The sequence below is a fragment of the Pyrgilauda ruficollis genome, unplaced genomic scaffold, assembly GCF_017590135.1.
Source record: "Pyrgilauda ruficollis isolate IOZ18807 unplaced genomic scaffold, ASM1759013v1 scaffold10, whole genome shotgun sequence".
Taxonomy (NCBI): Eukaryota; Metazoa; Chordata; class Aves; order Passeriformes; family Passeridae; genus Pyrgilauda; species Pyrgilauda ruficollis.
In genome coordinates, this window is record NW_024508101.1 from 4588903 (window position 1) to 4613795 (window position 24893).

Consider the following 24893-nt stretch of genomic DNA (forward strand, 5'->3'; position numbering starts at 1 on the left):
GGTAATGGCAATTTCCCTGCATAACCCTAGGGAGCAAAGGACTTCTGCCAACTTCAGTTTGGTTGGATGGCCTGTCTGCACATCACCATTTCTGAGCCAGACCAGGGGCAGGGTGTGAGGCAGGGCTGCTGTGAAGACAGGCCGCAGGAGGTGGCCCCACTTCTGTCAGCCCTTGTGACAGCAACAGAATTTTTAACACCTCTTAGTACAAATCTTCAGTGTTTCTGAAACATTGTGAAAATGATCAAAAAAGTCATTTATTTACTTTGAAGTTTGTCTGACAGGCTGTACAATTCAAACTCATTCTAGCACCTTATTTTTTTTTAACATTTACATTCTTATTTATTTTTCCACTACACACAGATGTACGAAGAGCAGTGTTCAAAACTAAAATGTGAATACAGAGACAGGCTAGCAACAGACCTGATTACAAACGCGGCACACTCACAGCAATGACCTTATATTCAGCAGAGTGCTGCCAAGGGGAGTGTTGAGGTGAAATGGAGGGTTTCTTGAGTGAAAAAACAGAGGGAGAAACGTGCCATAGCTGGCAATGAGGATGCTCAAGGCGCGGGAGAGCACTTTCTTTTTCCAGCACCAGGACGGACAACGGGTCGCCAACAGCCCTCAAGGGAGGGAAACACACACAGACCGCCTTATTTCCCTCTACAGAGCGTATCTACGCGATGCAGCCGCTCCAGATAAGCAAGCATAGTCTATTTCAGGGAAGAACCACTCTAGGAAGAAAGTGACCTACCTAGCAAAAGTTTTCAGTCCCCAAGCAAGTAACAAACCCGCTCTGAGGCTCAAAAAAAAAACATACACACAAAAGAAACAAACAAACAACCAAAAGCCAAACAATCACGAACAACCTCAGATGCTACAAGACCTTGCAGCTACCAGACCCTCCGCAGCTCCGCGCTCGGAGCGGCTCTCGGCCGCGGCGCTCACCGGGGCAGGCGCGGCCTCGGCCTCGCCCCCGCTCCCGGCGGGGCTGCCCCGGGTGACAGCCGGGCCCGCACGGCCAACAATGCCCTTTACATAACGCGGGCCCGGCCCGCCCTCCGCCAACAACGCCGCTATTATGGCACGGGGCGCTCGGCGGCCGCCCCGCTGCGCAGCGCCGGCCGCGGGGATGCTCCGCGCCCGGCCGCGACCCGCGCCCCACCTGCTCTTGAGGGGCTGGCTCTTCAGCTCGTAGTACGTCTTGGGCTCCTCGTGGAACTCCTCGCCCACCTCGAAGTCCGGCACGATCCCCGACTCCGCCTGCATCGTCGCCGCGGCCGCTGCGAGAGGGAGAGACGGGAGGTTACGGCTGCGGCGCCGAGCGAGCCCCGCCGCGCCGCCCGCCCCGCTCCGCTCCGCTCCGCGCCGCTGGCTCGGCTCGCACACAGCGCCGCCCGCCCCGCCTGGGACTTGTAGTCCGCCCCGGGGCCGGCCCGGCCGCCTCCGCCCGCCGCGCACTACAAGTCCCGCCGCGCCGCGCCGGGAGGGCAGGGCCGGGCCGGGCCGGCGCTGTCAGCCGGGGAGCGGGGCCGCCCGCCCCGTCCATCCCGCCCCATTGCCAGCCCATTCCCGGCCCGGCCCGGCCGTGCGCGCCACCTGCCGCCCCCTCCCTGCGCCGCCCCGCCCGCGCCGTGACGTCACGCGGCTCTGACGGCACAGGTGCCGCGCGTGACGTCACGCTGCCCGCAGCCCCTCAGCAGCGGCGGCCGGGCCTGCGGCCTCCGCAAAGCGCTGCGGGTGTCCCTAAAACCGCAGAATCGGGGGGTGGTTTGGGCTGGAGGGGACCTCAAAGCACATCCCTGCCGTGGCAGGGACACCTCCCACTGTCCCAGGCTGCTCCAAGCCCCGTTCAGGCTGGCCTGGGACAGTGTCAGGGACGTGGCAGCCACAGCTTGTCTGTGCCAGCGCCTCCCCGCCCTCACAGGGAACAGTGTCCTCCTCATATACAATCTAAACCTGCTCTCTCTCCGTTTGGATCCATTCTCCCTCGTCCTGTCACTACAGGCTCTTGTAAGAAGTCCCTCTGTGTCTTTCTGTGGGCTCCCTTCAGGTACTGGAAGGGACCAGCACAAAGGGCTCTCCATCCCCCCTTGGGAACATCAGCACAGGCAGCAGCTGTCCCGCTGCAAACAACATCCCTGCACTGCTGCAGAGCCAGGAATCAGCCCTGCCAGGGACTCGGGTTCAGTCAGAACCCAGGAGTTCAAAGCCAGTGATGGGCTTGAATGCCCACGGCAGAGATCAAGTGGTGACAGAGCGTGGGACATTTATTGTAACTTACTTTGACGGGTACAAAAGCAATGAGCATTTGCATGCCAGGACTTTGCACTTCTCCAATTAAGTTCCCAGCACAAGAATTGACAGCTCTAAGTGGCTTCCTTTGAACTTTATCTGTTTTTATAAAGAGTCCAAAGCTCATCAACATGGCAAAGAAAGGTTCATTAAAATGGAATATTCAAAGCCAGCTGGTTTCAGTTATTTCCAGCAGAAATGTTTTAATGCCATCTCATCTTCCAGTTTGGCTCCTGGCACGTTTGGGACACTAAAAGCAGATAATCTCAGAATATGGAGGCGGGAAGAGGCTCTGCCACCCACCATCATCCCCACACAGGTGCCAGTCCCAGGGGGAGACAAGGAGGGAGGGCTGGGTGGGAGGGTGGCAAGGAGGTCTCAGCATGGGAGGATTTGAGTGGTGTCAGGGATCAGAGATGTCCTGTGCCTGCTCAGCCCCTGTGGGTGATGGTGTTGGTCCTTCCTGGGGTTCAAAGACCCTGGAGGTGGAGGGTCCCATTCAGAACTTGTTAACTGATCCTGTTTGGCCTTCGCTGTTTTCCTCAGTTTGGGGGTTGGTGCTGCAGGAAGATGGATTTCAGGAATGGGGCTCTGTCCCTGTGCTCACGGGGGGCCTTCTACCAGCACTGACTGACTCAGGACACCTCTAATCTCCCCTTACAACACAGAGGGCAAGAAACCTTGCCCAGCTCTGTCCTGTCCCCTTACCTGCTTGACATTAGGATGGCAGGGAACCCCCTCAGCACAGAAATTCCATAGAGAATTTCATTCACGGCATTTTCCCCGAGTTTTGACCTCACTTAATGAAGTCATAGCACAACTCAGAGGCCTGGGACATTTGAGGATGCTGTTGATAACTGATGCCTAATAATTCTGGTGCCATCATATCACAGCTAAAATCACACCACTCGTGTTGTGCCAGTGGAACACCAGTGACTCTAACACACCAGATAAAACAGAAAAAGTGTCTTTTCCACACATCCTTTTCCTCCATCACAACTGCCAAAGCTGCTCAGTGCTGCACCATGGACTGCTCACACCTGGCAGCCAGGACTCCTGCTCATTTCAGGCAATGTGAGGATTTGATAAAATAAACCCAAGAATTTTAGCTTGCTTCAGAAATTTAAGTCTCAGATTATTATGCAGCTGCCAAACTCCAAGCAATGACTTAATAGCAAGTGTAATTACTTTAATGAATCAGATACAACAAATTGGATAATGCCCTGAAGAATGTTCTTTTGAGCCCACATTGGCAGATGGCTGGGATGGCTCGACAGAGGAGTAGGCTTGCTAACAGTGCTTTGGGGATAAAAAAAAAAAAGACAACCAACAAACAATTAAAAACAACTTAGAATAAACCCACTGCTAAGCTACATTTACAGCCTGAGCCTCTGTGGGTTAGGGGGTGTTGCTGAGGAGCTGTTTTCACAAGTGAGGAATCACTCTATGATTTGATGAAGGCAGTAAACAGCAGGACTCATCTCTTTGCAATGATTTTGCTTCTATTTTTCCAGGTGTAAAAATGAGATAGTCTCTTCTGCTGTTCAAAATGTACAGCTTATGAGCCTTCAACTCTGCTTTAATTATAGCACTAGTTCTAAAGAGCAAAGATCTCTTATGCAAATACATATCCCAGGCAATGCTGCTTCACTTGAGTTACCACAGCTTCAGCAGGAGCAGTGCGTGCAGCTCCCAGGGAGAAAGGAATCTGGTTTACTTCTCATCAGACCATGAATCTTTTGTTTCTGTCTTGCAACCTCTGTGCAATGTAAGGTTTTATCTGGTGTTCAGATCAAGGCAATTTCTCATTGCACCTGGGCTAGCTGGGACCTTGACACTGCTTTGCTGAGTCATACAAAGTGTTCTATTCATAATAGATGTCATCCGTGTTTATAATATCATTTTAGAGTTCATCTTTCAGGGTGAAAGAACAATACTTCCACTGTGCCTAAGCAGGATACTAATTCATAAGCATGCCCCAAAACAAAAATGGTGCTTTAAAAATGAACTTTATTATGCCAATATTGCAGTTAAATTGCTATAAAGAAAATTAAATTAACCCCAAAATACATATCAGGTAAAATTTAAGATGAAGGGACTATTGTGTTGCTGCAAGGTTCAGATTTCTGTAGTTACTCTCTATAGCTGGAATTCTGTACGGCTCTGTCAATTGTGTTCCAGTTATGAATGTCAGACTGCTTTAGGGAGGTGAGCAAGAACAATTATTCAGTTTAGCAGAGTGAAAAACAAAACACGGAAGGGTCGTTTGTCAAACATCAAATCAGTGGCAGAAAATGAACTTCAGTGTAGTGTTCACATCATGGGCATAACCCTACTAAGACTCTTACTAGGAAGTATTTCTGTACAATTGTCACTCCAAAAAGGACAATGGCCTAGAAGCAAGTCCCAAACACTCTCTAGGAGGTAAAGTCAGGTTTCAAAAGGGATACCCTTGTATTCAGATTTAGGGCTCACAGGGAATGCTCAGCTTGGTTTTTCTATTGCTTGAAAGCAAGTCCTTTCCAGAGCTGGGAATTAATCCAGCAATAAAGGCAGTCTCAGTGTTTATGTGACACTTCTGTCTCATTTTTCACCCAAACTGACACAACCCACTCAAAAGCCATGAGCACTTGTGTCTGGGCTCCCCAGTGCCATGTAGACACTGGGTCAGCATTGTTCAGTTATTTTTCAAATGATGGGTCTGATTTTGCTAAAGCCATTAAAATCTGTTCAGCTTATTGGGCAAATTCTCCTTTTCAGAGTGGATTCTCTGAGAAAGCAGCACAAAGGTTCAGAAGACTGAAGGACTTTGGTTGTGCAGCTCCTGAGAAAGATTTATCAGGAGACACAGCTCTTCCTCATTCTGAGCCAATATTTCCTGTGATTTCAGCAATGCTTTTCAGATACCATGGGGTACAACATTTAATGTGCAGCAAGCACATTGAGCAGAGCTGCTGCTTTTCCTCCCATTACTCTTTACAATTCCCTTATTTGTAATAGTCTCACTTGTAATTCTCATCATTTATATTTTTCTTCTTCTTCTGGCCTACAAGTACCATTTAAAATGATTCTCCCATCAGTAATGTTACTCCAGTCACAGTCTGGGGATCTCTAGTTGACAGCAGGGAGCAACAACATAGATTGATATCTCTATAAGTAGGCAAAAAATTGACACACAACTCAGCAGAGTTCCCAGTTTGCAAGAATTCCCCCGCACCAACTATTTGTGCATTCATGTGAAGAGGAAAGGAAGCAGTCAATGCTGCTATTCAAAATAAAAAATAAGCAGACATGTGATTTAATTTTGAAGAAAGTTCCCAGACTTTTGCATTCATACTCTGCATTGTACACTGTGAAATTCATGAAGAGAATGCAATTTACCCCTGCAGACTAAAAGACAAGAAGTGGTTATCGTTCTTTATCTCCCTACAAGGCAGAAGACTTGGTAAAAGCTTTCAGTATTGAGTATGAAAGAAAGGGAGCATTTAAGTGAGAGCTTCCAGTAGCCATGGAGAGATTCTGTAGAGTCTCACAGGAACATCCCTGTCCCATTTCTTTGCTCCACCAAGCACATATAATGCCAGTCAAAATCTCCCATCTCCAATCTCTTTTTTCTTGTCCCAGTTCCTTTTTCTCCAGCCACACTGGGGACCCCCAGCCTGTCACCCATCTCTTTCCTTCCCCAGCTGCCATCCCATCTCTTTGCCCAGGCAAGATACATTTTCCCTCTTTTGGACTTCAGCTCCCTCCACCTCCCAGCGGTACCCACACACTTTTATTTAATCACAGTTTCTGCCCACCCTGAGTGCTGTTTGAGATTTTTCTCCATTAAGGTGCAGTTTTCACTCTTTGTGCTTTCAAATCAAGGGTTTCCTTTTCCTCACTCAGGGAAAGAAACCAAACAATCTCCTCTCAGCTCCCTACAGACAGGACCTCAGAAATGTAACAGACAGGAAATCCTGCTTCCATTTAGGGTGGAAAATGCCTGAGAGGGATGAAACTCATGGACATTTAACTGCTGCTTTGCTGTGCATATACCAGGTAGAGTTTTACAAAGAATTATCCTTTAGCCTGACTGTCACAAGAGCGGGACATGACATATCTCTGACATAAGTGAAAACCAGCAGACAGCGAGATAATTTTTCCAAGTTTTGTAAGTTTTCAGGCAGGGCTTTGCTAGACAGCCAGAAACAACCAGATGTTTTGAGAAGGAATCCAAAAAATCATTTTATGAGGGAGAACAACAGGGCAGCTACCCCACATCTCAGCAGGACAGCCTTGCTCTCCACAGCCTGCCCCACACAAGATGCTATTGCCAGGTCTAATAATTCCCCTGCAAAGTTTGCATTTGCTTCTCTTAGAAAAAAGTTTGGAGCTCTCACATTGAAAATGGGCCCCCTTGTTACATGAATACACCAGAAGAAATAAGTAGAGTTCATATTTTAAAATATAGTTTCTAAGAATGTGTCATCATTTTGGAACAAAGTCTGAAACCCTGTCAGTCCCAGGGTGGTTTTATCAGCAGAACTGAAGGAGATTAATTTTGCAGCTGGGGCTCCCGAATGAATTATGTTACTCTAATGAATCATTCACTAATTCCTAGTCCTCCCTTTCTTCATCTCTGCCATATTTGGATAGGTAACAGAAGAATTCAAGGGGGAATTGGACAATCTCTCTTGTTCAATATCCTTGTTTTGATTTTCACATGTTCCTCTTTCCAGATGCTAACTCATGACACTGGTTAGCAACAGCAGTGGTGGCACAAACAGAAGCTGGAAGAGCAATGTCATTCTGACTTGGCTTTAGGGGGAAAAAAAACCAAAAAACACCCTAGACTGGGATTAAGTAATTCCCTTTGGTTCTTCATCAAAAGAATTGCCTTCATGATTTCCACGCCAGAGACTGAGCCTGGTGCTCGAGGCAGATGTTCCTGGGTTCAAACAGAGGGTGTGGGGGGGTCACAGCTGCCTCTGCAGGGACAAATGGTCAGCCCTGCATGGTTTGGGGAGGTATTCAGGGACAGGACTTGCAGGATGGAGAGGACAGTCTGGGGACTCCTGCCTTCAGTCCCTGACCTGGAGAGCAGGATCTGACAGGCTCTGAACTGGGCTTCCAGCCAGTAACACCCAGTCAGCTCGGAAGTGGTGACAGTGCTTTTGCAAGGGGAGAAGCAGGGAGTTGGCCTTTTCTTTGAGTGAAAGCTGAGGTTCTCCTGAGCTAGAACAGCTGTAGAGCTACTGCCTAGAGAATGACAAATCCAAGGCCAAGAACAGGGTCAGAAGAGCTGGCAGGCTGTGTGTCATCAGCTACTCCTGGGGACCAGAGAGTTTTTTTCTCCAGTGGGAAATCATTTGGGTCTTGCTTCTCAAGGCTGAGCTCTTGTGGGCAGGGAAGGCAGGGGCAGAAGCAGCCAGAGCTGGACCCCAGCAAGTATCACAGACTGGCACTTGGACACAGCCATGGACAGGCTGGCAACAAGGGCTGGAAACTCAGTAAACCTCTGGGGAATAAAGTTTGTGAGGCCAAACCTCATCTGGCCAACAGGCATTGCAAATCCAGTTAATTAAACTGGTGCAAAGGCCAGAGCAGACGTAGATAAACCAGGTTAAACTCTCACTTATGCTGATTTAATGTAATTCAGTACAGCATCAGTGGTAGTTAAACTGATTAGAGAGTTAACTGGTTTAAATACATTTGCCCTAAGTACTGGCACTGGTTTAACTGGACTGCTTTAAAGTGAAAAGCAAACTGTAGACCTCTGCCAATTTTCCCTGTTGTATTTAAACCAGTACAACCTGTAGAGACATGTGAGAAACTGCTTTTAACCAGGAGCAAAGAGCACTGAGAGCAGGGGACTTGGCCTAGCAGCCCTGGTCTTTGGGGCCTTATTCTCCTCAGCTTTCCTGAGAAATGGAGCCATCTTCACATCAACAACACTCAGGTCTAAATTTGCTTCCCAAAAATCCTATTATAAAAAGGTGGGACTAAAATCACAGCCTGTTTTTAAAATACACAATCTCATCAATTTAGAGGGAAGGTGTTTGTTTCCTTTGCCACTCTCTAATAATAGTTTTGAATGGGAAAAGTAAAGATTTTTCAGTGAAAACTTTCTCAGGCTTTCTGTTTCTATACAATCCCAAGAATGATTCCTACGCTTTATGAGTCTTTTGAGATATTTCATTACAAGCACTATCTGAAGAGAACAAGACTTTTTTAACATTAGAAATATGAATATTAGTAGTCACAATGAGTTCAAATACCAAGACTTTCATCTTTCTGCTTTCCAACAGGCCTTTACAAACACATCATGAAACATAAACCCTCCTCAAATGTCTCCAATTACTCGCTCACCTGAAATCAGAATATCAAATATTATTATAATAAATACTAAAATACTCTCCACCTGAAGTCAGAATCCCGTTTTTTTTCCCTCATCTACTGTATTTTTACATTTCTATTTCACCACCTAAAGAGTTTGTCTTCAAACAAAAATTAAGCAGTGAGTGAATCACAAATCCAAAGCAAAATAAAAAAAGTCTTTAGTACATAAAGCCTGCTGAGACTTGTGGGGTTTTTGAAGCAGAGGATTTAAAGGATAAAGGCCAATTTGCTGAATTTTTTTGTGCTACTTTTCACACTCCTGGATGTACAAAAAGGATGCCTTCAGCTAGCAAGACAGTGTGGCAAGTATTTTAAATCCATATTATACAGAGGTAATTGGCAGCATCAAGGGCCAAAACTATATATAGTCAAGATCAAAACTGCTCATATAAAAAAAAAAAAAGCTTCCCAAAACTCTTCTTGAGTGATCATAAAATGCTTTGCTCAGAATGTGTGCCTACTTCAGATCCCCACAGGGATGTAATACTTTTTTTTCCCCTTATTGTCTCAGCAGGCTGCCATTTGATCTGAACAGGCTTTGTAAGACCATGCCATTGCCTCCATCCACCTGGAAAGGATAATTTGCCAGAGGATTCTTTTTTCTTTAACAAGGCTTCATTAAGAAAAGCGCAGTTAAAGGCCTATTAGCCCAACCCAACACGGTGAATGTGAATCCACTGGGCCCACGTCCTGCTTGTGAAAAAAGACCACTCAGCCATTAAAAAGGCATGTCCCTTCCCTTAGTGCAAATCCAGGGAGGAGTTTAAATGTTTACTTCAAATATGTGTGTACAAGAAGCAAAAAAAGAGGCAGCTTGCCCAGCAAGATGCCTTTGTGGTTTTGCCCCTTTGTTTGCATCCCTCCATCAACTGTTCCCCCACACTTCCCTTAGTTCTGTGTTCATCCAGCACTCGTTCCCATCAGTGCCAACCCAGTCCTTTGGGAAGCACCAATGCTCCTTTCTGTATGGGGAGAGCTGATGTAGAATAGCACAGCCTGGACCAAACTGTACAGAGCTCAGTAACTCCATGAGCAAACACATGGCTTAGCTTTCCACACCCTGCCCAGTGATGCAGTGCATGAGAACTGGGTACTCAAACTGCTTCAGATTATTATTAATAAACTCAATTATCGGGCAGAGCAGCTTTCATGGATATGGCTGAAGTGAGCTGACTCCTCTCCAAGGACCTCATCAGTCAGAAAGCCAGACCTGGAGCTCATGTTGTCTGCTTTCCCAGCAGTTAGTGCCACTGATGGGGTAAAATGAAGGAAAAAGTACACTCTGTACATCTTTGGGGGAATGGAGGAAACTCTCTAGTGATATCCATAGAAAGTCATTGTACAGCAGGCCTTGAGGTGAAGTTATTCCAGCACAAAGGCTTACTCAGCAGCCAGTCAAGCCTCCTTGGAAGGGTTGAGTCTAGAGTAGCCAAAGTTAGATGAAATCCACCTTCCCGTGCTCACCTGGGCTGCCCTTGCTACAGACCTGGTTGCCTGTGGCGTCCAAGCAGTGCAGAGCAGCCTTGAGTATCCAGGAACCTCACTCCCCTGTCTGCATCCAGCTAATTAGTCTGATTGTTGTTAGAACCTCTGGAAATCTTTTACATTTCAATAAAGGCAAAGAGGAGGCTCCAAGTTATGGCTCGAAGATGATCTGATACACACCAGTGGGAGTTCCTGTATCAGTTAGGCCTGATCCCTATCAGGGGAGAGGTATTTCTGAAGTAGATTGTTCTGTCTGGAGCTGATAAAGCCTATCTCAATTTTCCCCAGCAGTGGCTGGATTTACTGGATATGGGGTGCACTGGGGGCTACAAGCACAGAAGGATCAGAGCTCAGGATGAGTGTAAAGCCTGGAGAAGGTGCTGCCCAAGCCCAGGAACTCCAGGCCTGCTTCTTATAAAGAGCTAAATTTTGCCCTGTTCATGCCAGGTGATTACAAGGCACCTCAATACCTGTCTGTCCTTTCATGGAAAATCAACTTCCTCCCCATGAAGAAGGGTTTTTAACCAGCTGTATTCCCATCCACTGCAAGTGCAAAAAGCACTACTCGAGCCACTGTGATGTCCTTGCTGAGGACAACCTTGATGGACCTTGCTGAGATAGAATCAAAAACGTAGCTGAGACCAGCTCTCATAATCCCCTTCAAGAGCAATGCACCCGAGGTCAGATATCACCTCTGGAATAAGGGTTTCATTGGGAAAGAAATTCATGCCTCTTTCTGTTTGAGACATGAAAGCCTCAGGTCTCTGCTATCAGAAATTGACTCTTGCCAAACCATGGAGCAAGAAACACAGTCCCCTGTCCCTGCCCTGGTGTGAGCATCAGAGAAGTCAGAGCTGCTGAATGCTGTTCTAAAAGGCCAAGGAAGGGCCACCCATTGGTGACACTAACTTGTCTCAGGCAGAAAATAAAAATACATTATTTATAATTTCTACACATTATTAGCAGAAGTAGCACAAGGTGCAGTCACTGGCACTTTCCTGTATCCTAAGTGTTCATCAACCTTTCCTTGATGTTAGCAAGTCTATTAATAAAGTGTTGCAAGCAATCAGAACTGCTCCACCAGCCTGGGAGGGGGAGTGTTGGTGACACCGTGTTCCAGCTGAAAGTCATGTAAAATCCTCTATACCTTTTACTGAAAGACACAGTCATCATCAGCAAATGTAAATGTGCAATCACAGCACCTTGTAATTAATGGGAAGTCACAGGCCCCGTTAGCACTGCAGCTCCTCTTCCACTGCTGGTGAGTGAACAAGATTCTTGCCCAGCTTGGGCATCACCAGTAAAATTCACCACATCCAAATGTAAGGAAAAAAGATGTCACCATGCACTGACCTTCCCAGGTCTGCTGTGTCCCCTTCCCAGGTTTGCTGTGTGGCTGAGCTGAAGCCACCGTGTCCCTCAGCTCCCTGGGTGATGGAGAGGGCTCTGCCCTGGACCTCAGCAGCAGGGAGATGTCTTTGCTGACTGCAGACACATCTGAAACCCCACGTCAGCACTCTGGGGAGATGCTCTCTGAGCTCATTGCAGTGTTAATACTGGAAAGATCATGTAGGCCTCATTAAGAAATAGTTTTGTTCTTGAGTCTGTCTTATTTTTTAAAGCACCCAGGAGACAACAGAACCACCACATTTCCTCTTACACTCAATTTTCTGATCGGGGGCCTGAAGTACTTAGTGCCAGATGTTGCCCTGTTCTCATACAATGCATGTGACACAGGCATCAATGCCAGCAGCTAGCTTTGCCTGTGATGTCAGTGCACACAGCAGCCAGGAGAATGTTCTGGGGCAGCTAACAGGGGCATACATACAAGGTCATACATTTTAGATACAGTGTTTTGGTCCTAAACATGCCTTGCCTAAACCACCAAACATCAAGCTGCCTCTGCTCAGCATCACACCACCCCCATGTTTATTCTTTGTCATCATTATTGCCCATGCATCATGCTGTTGGTGACACCTAGGTGTATTATTTTAAGTGAAAAACTAAGTGTGGGAAAAACAAATATCTATTTCACTTATCCAAATTCTGGCCTGGATTCCTATGAGATTTTCTAGAAAATTGCATTATTGTTGTGAAGAGACAAGTGTGTTAATGCTGTGCTATTGCATATATTTACAGTCTCTCCTACTCTCAGCATGAAGAAATAATTCACCACAAGTAATGACATTCTGTTCCCATTCCAGTTTTGCCCACATCCTCAGATCTCCATGCAGCTGCAGCAGAAGAGATCAGAAACAAGAGACATCCAGACCAGAGGAGGGCAAGGAGTGCCTGCTGACAGGTCTGGGTGTGCACCCACAGCTTCCCATGCTCCTGACTCGTTGTCCCTTCCTTTGCTGTGTCAATAAATCCAAGGAAAAACCCACCTGAAAAACACTTCAGTAGCACAACCAGCCGCTGACAGGTTTTAGACCCATCAAAACTTGCAGGGAGCCTTCCAGTACCAAACCAGAACAGACCAGCTAAAAAATTATGAGGAGTCTTCAAAGACTCTCATCTGGAAGACAAAAGGATCTCCTGGTGTGATGTCAATGGATTGAAGATGCTAAGCAAGGAGCTGGTCCTGGGACCTCACTGTGCTCCCTTGGTTAGAGAAAACCCTGTATCTTTTCTCTGCTAGAAAGAGGACATGAAAAATGAGAAGGAAGCAGAGGGGAATTCCAGAGAACTGAGTCGGGGAGCAGAGAAAAAACTGTTGCATGTCTGGCATGCACCTGACTGACATTTCACTCTTAAAAATACTCCCAGTAGATAAATTCAGATAAAGGGGCAGAAGTCTTATGATTCAAACACGTGTTGAATAAGAAACCACATAAATGAAAATATCAAGGATTCACTGACTGATGAAGCAATGGGCTCTATTCTGTAAACATATTTTCAAAGGAAAATCATGTGCCTTGTGTAAAAAAAGTTACTTTCTTTTGGCAAAGCTCTATGAAAGTTCAGTGAGCCACATCCAGTTACTCTCAGTGGGATCTGAAGCTTGCTTTAGGCTGCTTTTATATCTTAAGGACCTATTTATTCTAGCAACATTGTCACATCCTGTGCATGGAGTGTCACCTTGTGACACAGCAGGACATCAGGGGCTGCCGGGCAGAACCCTGGTGTGCCACCAGGGAAGCTCTGAACCTGGGTCCTGCTCCTGCTGGCTCCGAGCTGCAGTCGGAAAGTCAGGCAGGAAAGTCCTTCCAAACAGTTGCTCATTCACCAAAATTAGGTCACTAAGGGGGAAGAAATGTCCCTGAAGACTGTAACAGTGAGAAACTTCCTACGTGAATTACGTGGGACTGGCAGCCTCTACGAATGCCACTCAAAGCACCCTCCCACCTCCAGGAGTCTATGGAGAGGGCACAGGCAATGGGATTTTTCCATCCTCTAAACAAAGTTTTTCCTTTCACCCATTCCCAGCTCCTGTGAAACACTTCAGAGTGGGATTTATTGAAACACCTGTGGACTGAGTGCCAGAGGAGCTCAAAATGTCTGGTGTTGGGGTGTGCCTGAAGTTGAGAGCTGCCATACTTGGCTGGCCAACATCTCTGCCATGGAGGTGCGTGGACCAATCTGCACAATGGGTCCAAGATGTCAAGCAGCTCTTTTGTGATGGCTTTTTACACAGTCAACACTGGAAGCTACAAATACACTCCTTAGAATCATTCATAAAGTGGCAAAACTAAGCATTGCAATGTGCAACTTTTGCAGTCCTCAAGCTGGTTGCCATGCTCTGAGCTGCCAGTATGGGCACTTCCAAGCAAGAATTCAGGAACCATGAGGTCTATAAACCCTGGTTTTTACACACATTGCTTCTCCTAGCTTCTAAGCTCAGTCAACAGAACCCAGAAAAAGACAGGAAGGAAATCGGTTCAGAAAAGAGGAGAAACTTTCCTAACTAAAATCACTGAAATTTGTTTTTTGGCTCTTCAGAAATGCCAGCACAACCTTGAGGGCATTTATCTGGAATTTGGCATTAGTGTGCATGCATTTCTGGACTTGCAAAGCAGAGGCCTCTGAAGAGCTGTGTACACCCCACCACACACGTACAGCTGTTTACTCATGTTGAGTATTGGTGCCTGCCATGAGTAGTCCTGTTGTAACCAGTGACTGCTTCCTCAGAGAGGTGCTGCTCAGCATGAGTAAGAGCAACATGGCTTGAGAGAGGGTGAAGGTGTGCAATGAAGTCTGGTTGACATCACTGACAACCAACTTGCTCTCAGTGTGGGTCTAATTAGGATGTCCCAGTCACTCTCAGAATGCCATTTTATTCTTTTTCAAGGACACCACTCTCCTTGAAGGGTCTTAAAACCCATGGAAGGCTTCCTGCAGCAAGGACCATCACTCCATAATCTGCATCCACAGACATTTTAAGCCTCTTTTCCCTACAGGTGTAATCCCAAACAGTCCAAAACACAGAGGCACTGGAGCACATCAGCTGACTAAAATCAAAAGTGCTGTATCTCAACCATCTGTTAAAAAATGTGGGACCATTGACTCATTAGTTTCATCTAACTCTACCAGCACAATAAAAAACCACACGCCTTCTGGAGAACAATATCAACATGTGTGGGAGGATATCATCTCTGCAACACAGGGTGGGATGTTGTAGTTAAGAACAACTCTCTGAACTCTGTCAGGTCAGAGCTGCAGTAGATTGGCAGCATTGCCATGGCTTTTTTCGGGTCTGGATCGGTCTCTTCCCTGGAAATGGGATTTGGGTCCTCTCTTTGACTGGGGATCTGGTGGTACAAAGCCAGTGGAAGTTTGTCTGCTTTTACCACTCTATTTTAGAGCAGTTTTTAAGCAATTCATTTTGGAGCTGAAATTACTCAAAACTAGCAAAAAGAAGATGTAAGCAGCAACCTCTCCCACCCCCCTGTTGGGCTGTCCCTGTCTCATCTGGCAAGTCCCGATTATCTGGGATTGCAGTAATTCTGGAGGATTACTCACAGGCCGACCACAGCCACTTGCAACAACTTTTCCAGACAAGGAGGAGTGAAAGCTGGTGAATATGAGTTTAGCAGAGTGTGCCTCAGTTCAGGGGAGCTGCTGAAGAAAACATAAATAACAAGGGAAATCAGCCCTGGGCCGAGTTCAGCCTCTGAAAGTTGAAGTCTCCTGCTCATGAGCTCACCATGCTCTGTTGAGCAAGTGGAAGGGAAATATTTTCTCTCTCCAGCGTGACTTGAAGAAAGGAAGTTGTGTGGGCAGAGGCACCGAGGTGACTCTAAATACAGTGATGTCTCCTTCCCAGGCACTCAGCCTTGGGAGCAATTGCTTTCTTCCAGTTGGGGAAATTTCAGTGGCAAGATGTATATGGAGGGAAATATTCAATACCTCCTGCTGTGGAGACATTTATTTCTACAGCCAGTTATGACTCCAGCCATGAAGTTTTTATTGCTACCTCTCATGCAGATTATTTATTGTAACTTCCTTTTTTGAGTAGGCTGTTTATTTTTAAGCAAGTGCTGTTACATTTTTCACTAGATTACTAATAGCCACGTGCTCTGGCTGCTGAAGCTGAATAAGCTGATGTAACTGTAGGTCAGGATCTTAGATCCTTCCTTAGCCTGTCCCCAAAATAAATATAGAGGATGAAGTTGGGGCTTTCTCTAAGAGGTCTGTGTACCTTCCACTTGGAGGATAAGGTAGAGCCCTGCTTCCAGCACAGCCATCAGGGGTGGGATGTGATGGGTGGGACTGAGATTTAAGTAAAACTTCTACCTACCATCAACGGAGCTTTGCACAGTGCAGGGTTAAGGCAGAACTTTGCATTTAAAATTACTTTTGTGATAGCCCATTATTTATGATGCAGCTCTTTAAGCTAACAGTAATTTAGGAAATTCTCATCCCAGCTTTGGATTCTGCTTTCCAAAGCCCCAACAGAAGGTTTACTGCACTCTCTGGCTCAGGTAGTGGCATGATATTGTAGTGGGCATCCAAGCACTCTCCTGGTACTGGGGTGCTTTGGGGGTTCCTTGGCCCATGTTACACAGGCAAGGGCCTGCTGGTCCACCTCAAAGCCCCTCCTCACCAATGTCCTCCACCCACCAGATTTTTTTATCCTGCTGGGAGTTTCTGACAGCATTTTTCGGTTTTGCTGGGGGTTTTTTTGTTTGTGTGTCTAGAAATGAGGAAATACAATTGCTCTGGGTTTCCTGAACATGCCTTCCTCTCATGAGAGGAGCTTACTGGAAACACACATTCCTGGATAGGCCAAACAGCCCTGGGCTGCCCTTGCTGGGTGCAGAACAAGCCTTGTTGGAAAACAGATGCAACAGCCAGGCTGTTTGGGGTGTCTCCTTACACTCCTCTGTGCTTTGCTCTTGGGCATTGAGCAAGATGGAGCAGGGCCAAGGGCTCCAGAGCATCCCCAGCTTCAGAGTCATATATCCTGCCATGCCCAGGGGACCTCCCTCAAAATCCCTCATCTGCTCATCAGTCTGCCAAGGACCTGGTATTGGGCACCTCCACTCCTCCCAGAGAAAATATTTCAAGGACACAATATAGACCTACAAACAGTTTTTAGGTTATTCATGTTTATACGTCCCTGAGGTAAAATGCCCCTGTTCAACATCATTTCCACAGTATTTCCATTTGCTGAGATCAGTTCAAGATGTGGCACCCACATTTTCAGGTGATTGGTACATCGGTCTGGCATCTCCTATATGTTTGTTGAAAAACAAATTTGTTCTCTACTGTTCCAAGTGAAGATTTACTGGGATGAGCACACTCTGAATTCCCCTGAAGCTGAAGTTTTGGGATGGGCTTCGAAACCAATATGCTTTGGATCAAGCCTTCAGGACATTGCTCAATTTTCCATTCTTTGCAGGAAAACAGTTTACCAATTACAGGGTGGAAAAGGGCAGCAGAGAGGTTTCCAAACAGCTCTCACAGCAGTGTCAGTCCTCTCATGTAATGACCTCACCAAGTGCCACCACTGTCCCAAAACTGCTGTGTCCTATAGCTCTCAGACACAGAGGTCACAGCTGAACTTCCTCCTTTTCTGGGATTAAATCAGAGGTTTTGACCAACTTCTATAATTAGGGAAGACTTACTTCTCTTGACTCCTTTCCATCTGAAATGCCTCAAAGGCTCTGTGCAAACTTGACATTTCTTATTTTAGCAAGGCAGATTTACATCGGAGTTTGTGTTTTTCTTGGAGCACCAGCTGAGCCCATTGCTGTACACTGAGCAACTTCAGCCTAATGTTTGTGTGATTTACAGCGCGGTCTGCAGTCGGCATCTAAGCCCTGAAATCCACATTTAATTCCCAGTCCTGCCGTTCTGGGCCGTCTGCAGCAGATGGTGCTGCTGACTCGCCGGGAGCCAGCATCGCTTCCACCCTGCCCGGAGATGCAGGCACCCACCGGGAGCCAGCCGTGCTGGGGAAAGGGCCCAGAGCACACCCTGCCCACCCTTCTCTGTGCTTGTCACCCTCCAAAGATAGTCCAGCACTTGCTACACCCTTATCAGTCTCCAATTAGAAAGCAGGCTGAGCCCAGGTAGGTTTTAGGGTAAGTCAATGAAAATATGAGCAACTTTTTATTTGCTGATGTGTATGATCTGGTTTGGGAGTGAAAAATAAAAATCTTACATAGATATAAGTACACCTAGGACCCTAAATAAAAGAATTACTTTTGTCCTAACTCCAATTCCCAGTCAGAGGTTTTGCCCAAAATTCATCAGGGCACCCCCTTTCTCCCCAGTGAAAGCAGGGATTGAGGTCTTTCAGGAATGCTACAAGAGCAGTTCATTTTCTGTCTGACACTACCTGAGCTGAATCCCTGCCCCTTGGGAGGGTCTGGGCTGGGTATCCATAATGTCCTGGTTTTGGCTGGGATAGAGTTAATGCTCTTCCAAGTAGTTGGTACAGTGCTGTGTGTTGGATTTAGGATGAGAACATTGGTAACACACTGGTGGTTTAGTTGTTGCTGGGCAGGGCTGACACAGAGTCAGGGACTTTTCAGCTTCCCATGCTTTTCCAGGGAGCAGGAACACAAAGAGCAGGGACAGCTGACCCAAAGAGGCCAAAGGGATGTTCCAAACCAGAGAATGTCACACTCAGGACACAAACTGGGAGCCACTGATCACTGCTCAGCAATGGGCTGGTTATTGGCCAGTGGGTGGTGAGCAATTGTAGTTTGAGTGATTGAATTTTATTCCTCTCTCTCCTTTTCATTACTATTATTAGTATTATAAATATTATTAATATTATTGGCCTGCTCCATCACCCTGAGATCAGACCATGTCCTGGGGCAGTTGCAGCCTCCACACAGTTGACAGTAGCTTCTTTTTCCAAGCTCAAATAGAAATACCCAAAGTGGCTCTATGATTTTTCAGCAAATCAATATCTGAGAGCACAAATTCCTCACCACATAAAGCAACATATCAGCTCTAAATAATAAATGAGGTAGAAGTGTACAGCTGGTTTAGAAAGACCAAAGAGACCAAGCATTACATCATTTCCTGTCTGTTGCTAAATTCATAAAAAGCCTCACCTTACAACCAATCAGCAAATCCCCCTTTTCTGTGGTGTAACTCCAAACTCAGGATGGTTGTCTCATGTCCTCAGAGATCTGCAGCAAATATGTGAAATAGGTTCTTTTAAATTAGCCAGCTTCAGTGCTCCAGCAACCAAGTCTCACCCCAGGCTGGTCCCCTCCACCAAACTGTCTGGGGAAGGTTAATTTGGGCAATGTAATTATATGTGTATATATAATGTGTATTCACCATCACATATGGCATCATCTGGTGACACAACACAGCTTAGCTGAGGTGTCTCTGCCACCCCACTGCATCTTCCAGTTCTAGGATGAACGGATGGCTTAAGGGTGGCTTTGGGGAATATTTCCCTCCCCCCAGCTGCCAGGACAGCATCTTGGGGCCATTGAATTATTTCACCCTCAAGTTTTCCCAGCAGGCTGCTGGGAAGCCCTACAGATCTATCAGCTGGCCCAGGCTCAGCATTTCACTGCCCTTCCCCTGCTCTTTTGGGGCAGCATGCCCTAGGCAGAGAGGCAGGATCTCAGAAATAAGGTTCCTAAGTTGTCTAGATTTCCAGGGAGCAGATAGAGCCTGTAACATGCAGTTTGAAGCTCCCAGAGAGCGAAAGCACATTATGGAGCAGTGATTGAATATGCCTCCTGCAGCTTACTGTTTTCAAGAAGATGATTTCTGCATCACTTTCTGGATGGCTTTAAAGCTGTCAGGTGCACTGGCAATGGTTTTCAGTCTTATAAGCCCCTTTCCCTACCATGGACTCCAAAACAGACCAGTCTGCATATCCAGAACAATGACAGAATACACAGAGCATGAAAATTCTCATTTGGGGTGATCTGCTGGATTTCTTTCCAGCCCACCAAATCCATCTGTGTACTGATCCATGTTCTGATCTGAATAAGGGTCTCTCACTGAAGTGCAGTGAGAACTTTGCCTGTGCAAAGCACCTTCAGCACAGCAGATTCAGTCAGCACTGACTGATGAACAGGTAGTTACTCTGGCATAGCAGGATTTAGGAAGAATATTTTCCATGCCTGGTATTGTTTTGATCTAAGTTGCTAAAATCACATTCCCCTCTTACCCTCACTGATCAGATGACAAACCCCAGCAAGACAGCAAGGGGCACAAAAGCAGAAGACTTGGTCCTGCTGCTCATGCTTGTAAAATTTCTTTTGCAGTAAGTGATCTGGATTTTCTACTTCATCAATATATGGCCACAGAATGGGTTTGGGTTTGAAAGGACCTTGAAGGTCATCTTTTTCTACCCCTCTTGCCATGGGCAGGGACACCTTCCACTGTCCCAGGTTACTCCAAGCCCCATCCAGCCTGGCCTTGGACACTTCCAGGGATGGGACAGCCACAGCTTCTCTGGGCACCCTGTGCCAGGGCCCCAGCACCCTCACAGCAAAGAATTTCTTCTCAGTATCCCATCTAACCCTTCTCTCTGCCAGTTTAAAGCCATTCCCCCTTGCCCTATCATTCCCCTCTACAGCTCTCTTGGTGGGCTGTGTTCTCCTGCAGGATTCCTTGTGGCTTGGCAGGGTAGGGATGAGTGATTATCCCCATCTTCCACTTCTCTGTCATTGATCACCCCATTTTAGCACAGTCCTTATCTGGAAGCAGGCAGGTCTGAGCTCCCATCTTGTACCAGGTTGTTGGATTTGGGGTCTGGGGAGACAAAACCAGCACCAGGTGCCTCAGCTGTGCCAGCCTGGCAGGGACAGCCAAGCATGGCAGGGCTGAAATACAGAGGAGCCACATGCAGGAAAAGTAAATGTGAGCCCTCTGTGAGTGTTATTTGAGAGCAGTGACTTCAATATTTAAAGCATCCCTGGCTGCAGGTGCAGCACACTGCAGTTATCAACATTTCCCATGTTAGAAGAGAGCTGGTGCTGACCCCAAGGCTTAAATTAGTAACAAGATTACTCAGAGAAAAGTAATGTTCTGAAAACCTTTATGGGACAAGGAGATATGCCAAAAGTAAGCTTGGCCAGTGTACTTAATAGATAGAAACCCATTTGTTTCTTTTTGAGAACTTAATTAAATTTCCCATGAATTCATTTGTAATAACAGTAATAAGCACCATATATGGAAATCTTCAATGAGCCCTTAGCAAGGTAATTTCCTGAATTTAGCTTATATCTTTGTAATGTTCAAAGCCAGCTAGGCTCTAAAGTACAGCTGGTGTGCATTATTCCATCCTGAGTAGGAGGGTGTGGATGGAATGGGTAAAATAAATTACTTTGGTGCTTTGACACCAAGTTTTATTGCCTATAGAATGATGCTGGACCATGTTCAGAGAAGCATCACGCAGAGAGCTAACATGATTTCTTCTGTTTAGAAAAGAAGCTTTGGGGAGGGCAGTGCACATGCCTTACACACTCCAACACTCTCCTTCCATGCTCCCTGGGCCTCAGTCAGTAACCAGGAGGGGACCAAGCCACCTGAAATCAAACAGGACAAGCTGGAAGCTCTCCTGTGCTCTGCAGCCTTCCTGGTAAGTCACAAGAGAAGGAAGTCAAAAGGGGAAGAGCTTCCTTCCCATCAAGGGATTTACACACCCAATTTACAACCCCACCTGCTTCTTGGGCGTTTTTCTGTGCCTACATGCACAAACATGGTAAAAAATCATAAGCTAAGTGTCAGAGGAGAAATGGTCATTGCTGACCAAGGCTGAGAGCAAGTCTCCTTCCTTTATACTGAGGTAGAAGGAGCTTTCACCAGCTCCAAGTGTGTGCACTTGGAGCCCAAGTGCTAATTACAGCAGCTGTCATTAAAACTTAGCCAAGATTTCTAAAACCTTAACCTCCCTACCATTGATTTTGGAATATTTGGTAAATATTCCAGTCCTAAGAGGGGCAGGGTAAGTCACAGTACAGACACCAGGGGGTATCTTGGGACACAAAGCTGAGATCAAGAGGGTGACAACAGCCATGGCACACCAGGTATGCAATTGCTCTTTGGAAGTACCACAGGAATGCTGGGGAGGAGCAAGAGGAGAGCCCAGAGAAGAAAATGCCAGGATGGACATGTGCTGGGGAAGGTGCTGGTGTTCCCCCTCACAGCCCAGGCAGGGCAGTGCAGCTAACACAGAAACAGAGCTCCTGCTCAGAGCCCACAGCAGCCCCAGGATAAATTAAAACACATTTAAGTCATTGGACTCATGCTCCCAGTGAGCTCCAAGTGGAAAGGGTGTCAAGAAATCCTTCCAGGGACTAATTCTGTGCTCAACAATGCCAGCTACCAGAGCTCCCACACCTCAGAAGAAAGTGATGTTACATTTTCCATCATTAATATATAATAACAAACCCTCTGCTCGCTGGGAAGCTTCCTAAGCTCCCACAGTGACTCGGCTCAAAAACTAAAGGCCTGGCAGCACAGGCACTTCATCCATAATCTCCTTTTCACAGTTAAGCCAGCACTCCTCATGTGGTAACACAGCTGTCTCAGGGGTTGGCTTACAGGTCAATACCTCCTTAGAAGGGGGGATCTCAGCTGGAGCTTCTCTCTTCTTCCTGACTCATCTGCTCCTCCTGGGGAGCAATGCAGGATGCTGAGACTTCCAGGGGTGTTTATGCTACAGGAAACTGCAGCTCTGCAGTGAACCCTTCCCAAGCACTGTCAGACAGCCCAGGGAGAGCTCTGCTTCCCCATCCTGCCTGCCTAAATACCCTGCCCTCAGCACCAGCCAGGGAGAACACACAGCTTCTTCTCATTAACTTTACAATCATTCCAATAGATTTGATATGTCCCAGCTTTCCAGAGATATCATGGCCTTGATTATCCCACCTGCTCCAGCAGAATTCTTCTGCCCTGAGAAGCCCAGGGAGAGCCCTGTGATGATGGGTGTGGATCTGCTACACCCCAACATCCTCCTCACTTCACTGGCAGTTTTGCTCTTAGCGTGAGTTTTGTTATAGTTTTACAAGTTTTATTGCTGCCCTACTCTTTCATGGACATTTACTCAAGAGTCTTTAAAGTTTCCTTTACCTAAAGGCAATGTGCCCACCGTGATCACCCCTGGTTTTACTGTGACACCTGTACTGAGGTCAGAGCAACCAAGAATCTCACCAGTGACAGGTTCAAAGCAGAGTGAGACCCCGGGATTCACTGAGGTCCATCACCACATGTAAAAGACTGGCAAACTTGGTGTCAAGAATTCCCTGATGGAGCAAGACCCTCGAGTCTGCCCTTGTTGTCAGAGAAAAGCCCTGTTGGTCCTTGCTCCATCCTCCTCATCCTCCACAGCTCCCTGCCTGTCCCTGTCCTGCTGGGAGTGGATGTCCTGTGTCTCCTCTGGGTGATCTCCTGACTTTCAGTGGTCAGGGGGAGCTGAGCTGGTGCAGGACCACTGCCAGTCTCGAATTCCTCTCATTCATCCAAGCCCCACACCCATCAGACCCCAGACACCTTTGGCAAGCCCTTCTCAAACACAAACCTCACCTCAAGGCCCCCTTGCTGAAGCATTGCCATCTATCTCTTGTTTCCTAGATCATCTAGGTGAAGCTGGGGGAGATCTTCCACACTGGGAAGCTCTGCTCTGGACTGCTTTCTTTCATCCATCCCTCCAGGCTGCCCTCCCTGCACATTCCCAAGGAGTGGCAGCTGAAAAGAGCCAGCCTTGAGAGAGCTGCCCTTGCTCCAGGGACAATATTCTGTTACACTGAGCACATCCAGGCTCTGAAGAGAAATAATTCATGGATTATTGCTTTGCTTTTATAAGCAAGAAAGAACCAATAAACGCATGGCATTTAATGGTCAAGAAAATGACCTAAACAAAATTGCTGTTGGAAACTGGGGAAGCCCAACCTCCTCCTGCCCATTTGTTCTTAGAAAGCAGCACACTGAACTGAACAGCCACAAAATGAGCAGGAGCTTAGCAAAGAGTTTGTGCAAAAGGGACCCTTTGCATTTGACATGCTCTGTCAGATTGAATTTTAATTACAGCTCCCCTCTGGAGCTGGCACGGGAGGGGAATGCTAATGATGGGGGAGAGGGAAGGGAGCAGCCATGGCAAACACCAGCCCTGCACTTCATAGAGTGCCTGATGGCAAGGAGAGGTAACCTGCATGTAGACAAGTATAAATCTTGATGGTTTGGTTTCCCATTTAGGTCCTACCATTTTAGCCCAAGTGTGGGCTACTGGTTGGAATAAAACACATTTAAGTGGATTTAATGTATTAAACCATTGCAGGCTGCAGCATGTTTGTGACAAGATTGAAGGAAATCAGGTTAGATAAACAAATATGACCTCAGATCATGCTCCCAATGATCAGCAAGCCATCACTTATGGATTATTATAATCTAGTGACACTACTTGCTGAGTGCTGTGTCTCTCAGGATCCTGGTTTTTGAGTTTTATAAAAATGCCTTTGGCAAATATCACTTGAAAAACATGTCACCATGGTGGGCCCAGTAATTCTGGCCATGGTCACGTGCAGGCTCCTTGCATGGAATAAGCATTATACACACACTCAATGCTCTAAAACAACCACAGGCAGCATCAGCAACATCCCTCCTGTTCTCTGCCTGGAGAGAAGAAAACATCTCAATCAGATGGTGAGCACTGAATGTGTGACAAGTATTAGTGCAGACAATATTTGGGATGCTGATACATATCTCAGCAAAACCTAATCAGGACATGGCGTCCATGGAAAGATTCAACTAAGGACAGAGTGGATTTGCAGCATAAAACCCACTACCAAAACTTGTATATAGATATTTAGAGGCTACTCAGGATATGACACCTCCTTGAGGTCTAGCTGCAGTCAGTCAGGGACACAGTATCCAGCTGGGCATTTCAGACGTCTTCTTGCTTCTTCTTTCAAAAAAAAAAAAAAAAAAAAATATTTCTCAAAATGGTCAAAGCACCATTTTATTTTTTACAATTTCATTTCATTTTATTTTACTTTTTTTTTTTTTTTCTGCTATTCAAACAGCAACCAGCTATCACAGAAATGCAAAGTCTGCTTCTCAGAGTGAATGGCTGATCTACACAGATTGTGTGACAATCATAAAATCCTTAGGGATCAGAACAAAGGCTTTCACAAGCTTTTGTTGTAAGAGCTCGATCTATTCCTACGGGGAAATTCTGTGTTCTGTTGCTGTCTGCTTGCACAATAGAAAGATGTTTTCCCTGAATTATTTGGGTTAGTAATGCAATGTTTGCTATTCCATTGCTGGATGCTCCTGCCAAAAGAATTTGTATTACCTCT

General features: G+C 46.5%; 1 protein-coding gene across 5 annotated transcripts in view; it reads right to left on the reverse strand.

The window, feature by feature from the left end:
* MITF (melanocyte inducing transcription factor) overlaps positions 1-1470 on the reverse strand; it is a 97730-nt gene extending 96260 nt beyond the window's left edge. For 2 of the 5 annotated variants that reach the window (XM_041466078.1, XM_041466042.1), the window contains exon 1: positions 1169-1470. In XM_041466078.1, coding sequence (XP_041322012.1) covers positions 1169-1272 — 104 coding nt within the window. In that variant the 5' untranslated portion in view covers positions 1273-1470. Of the gene's footprint in view, positions 1-872; positions 1064-1168 lie in introns of those variants that run through there. The other 3 variants (XM_041466049.1, XM_041466092.1, XM_041466100.1) reach the window with 3 other exon arrangements.
* Positions 1471-24893: the final 23423 nt, after the last annotated feature.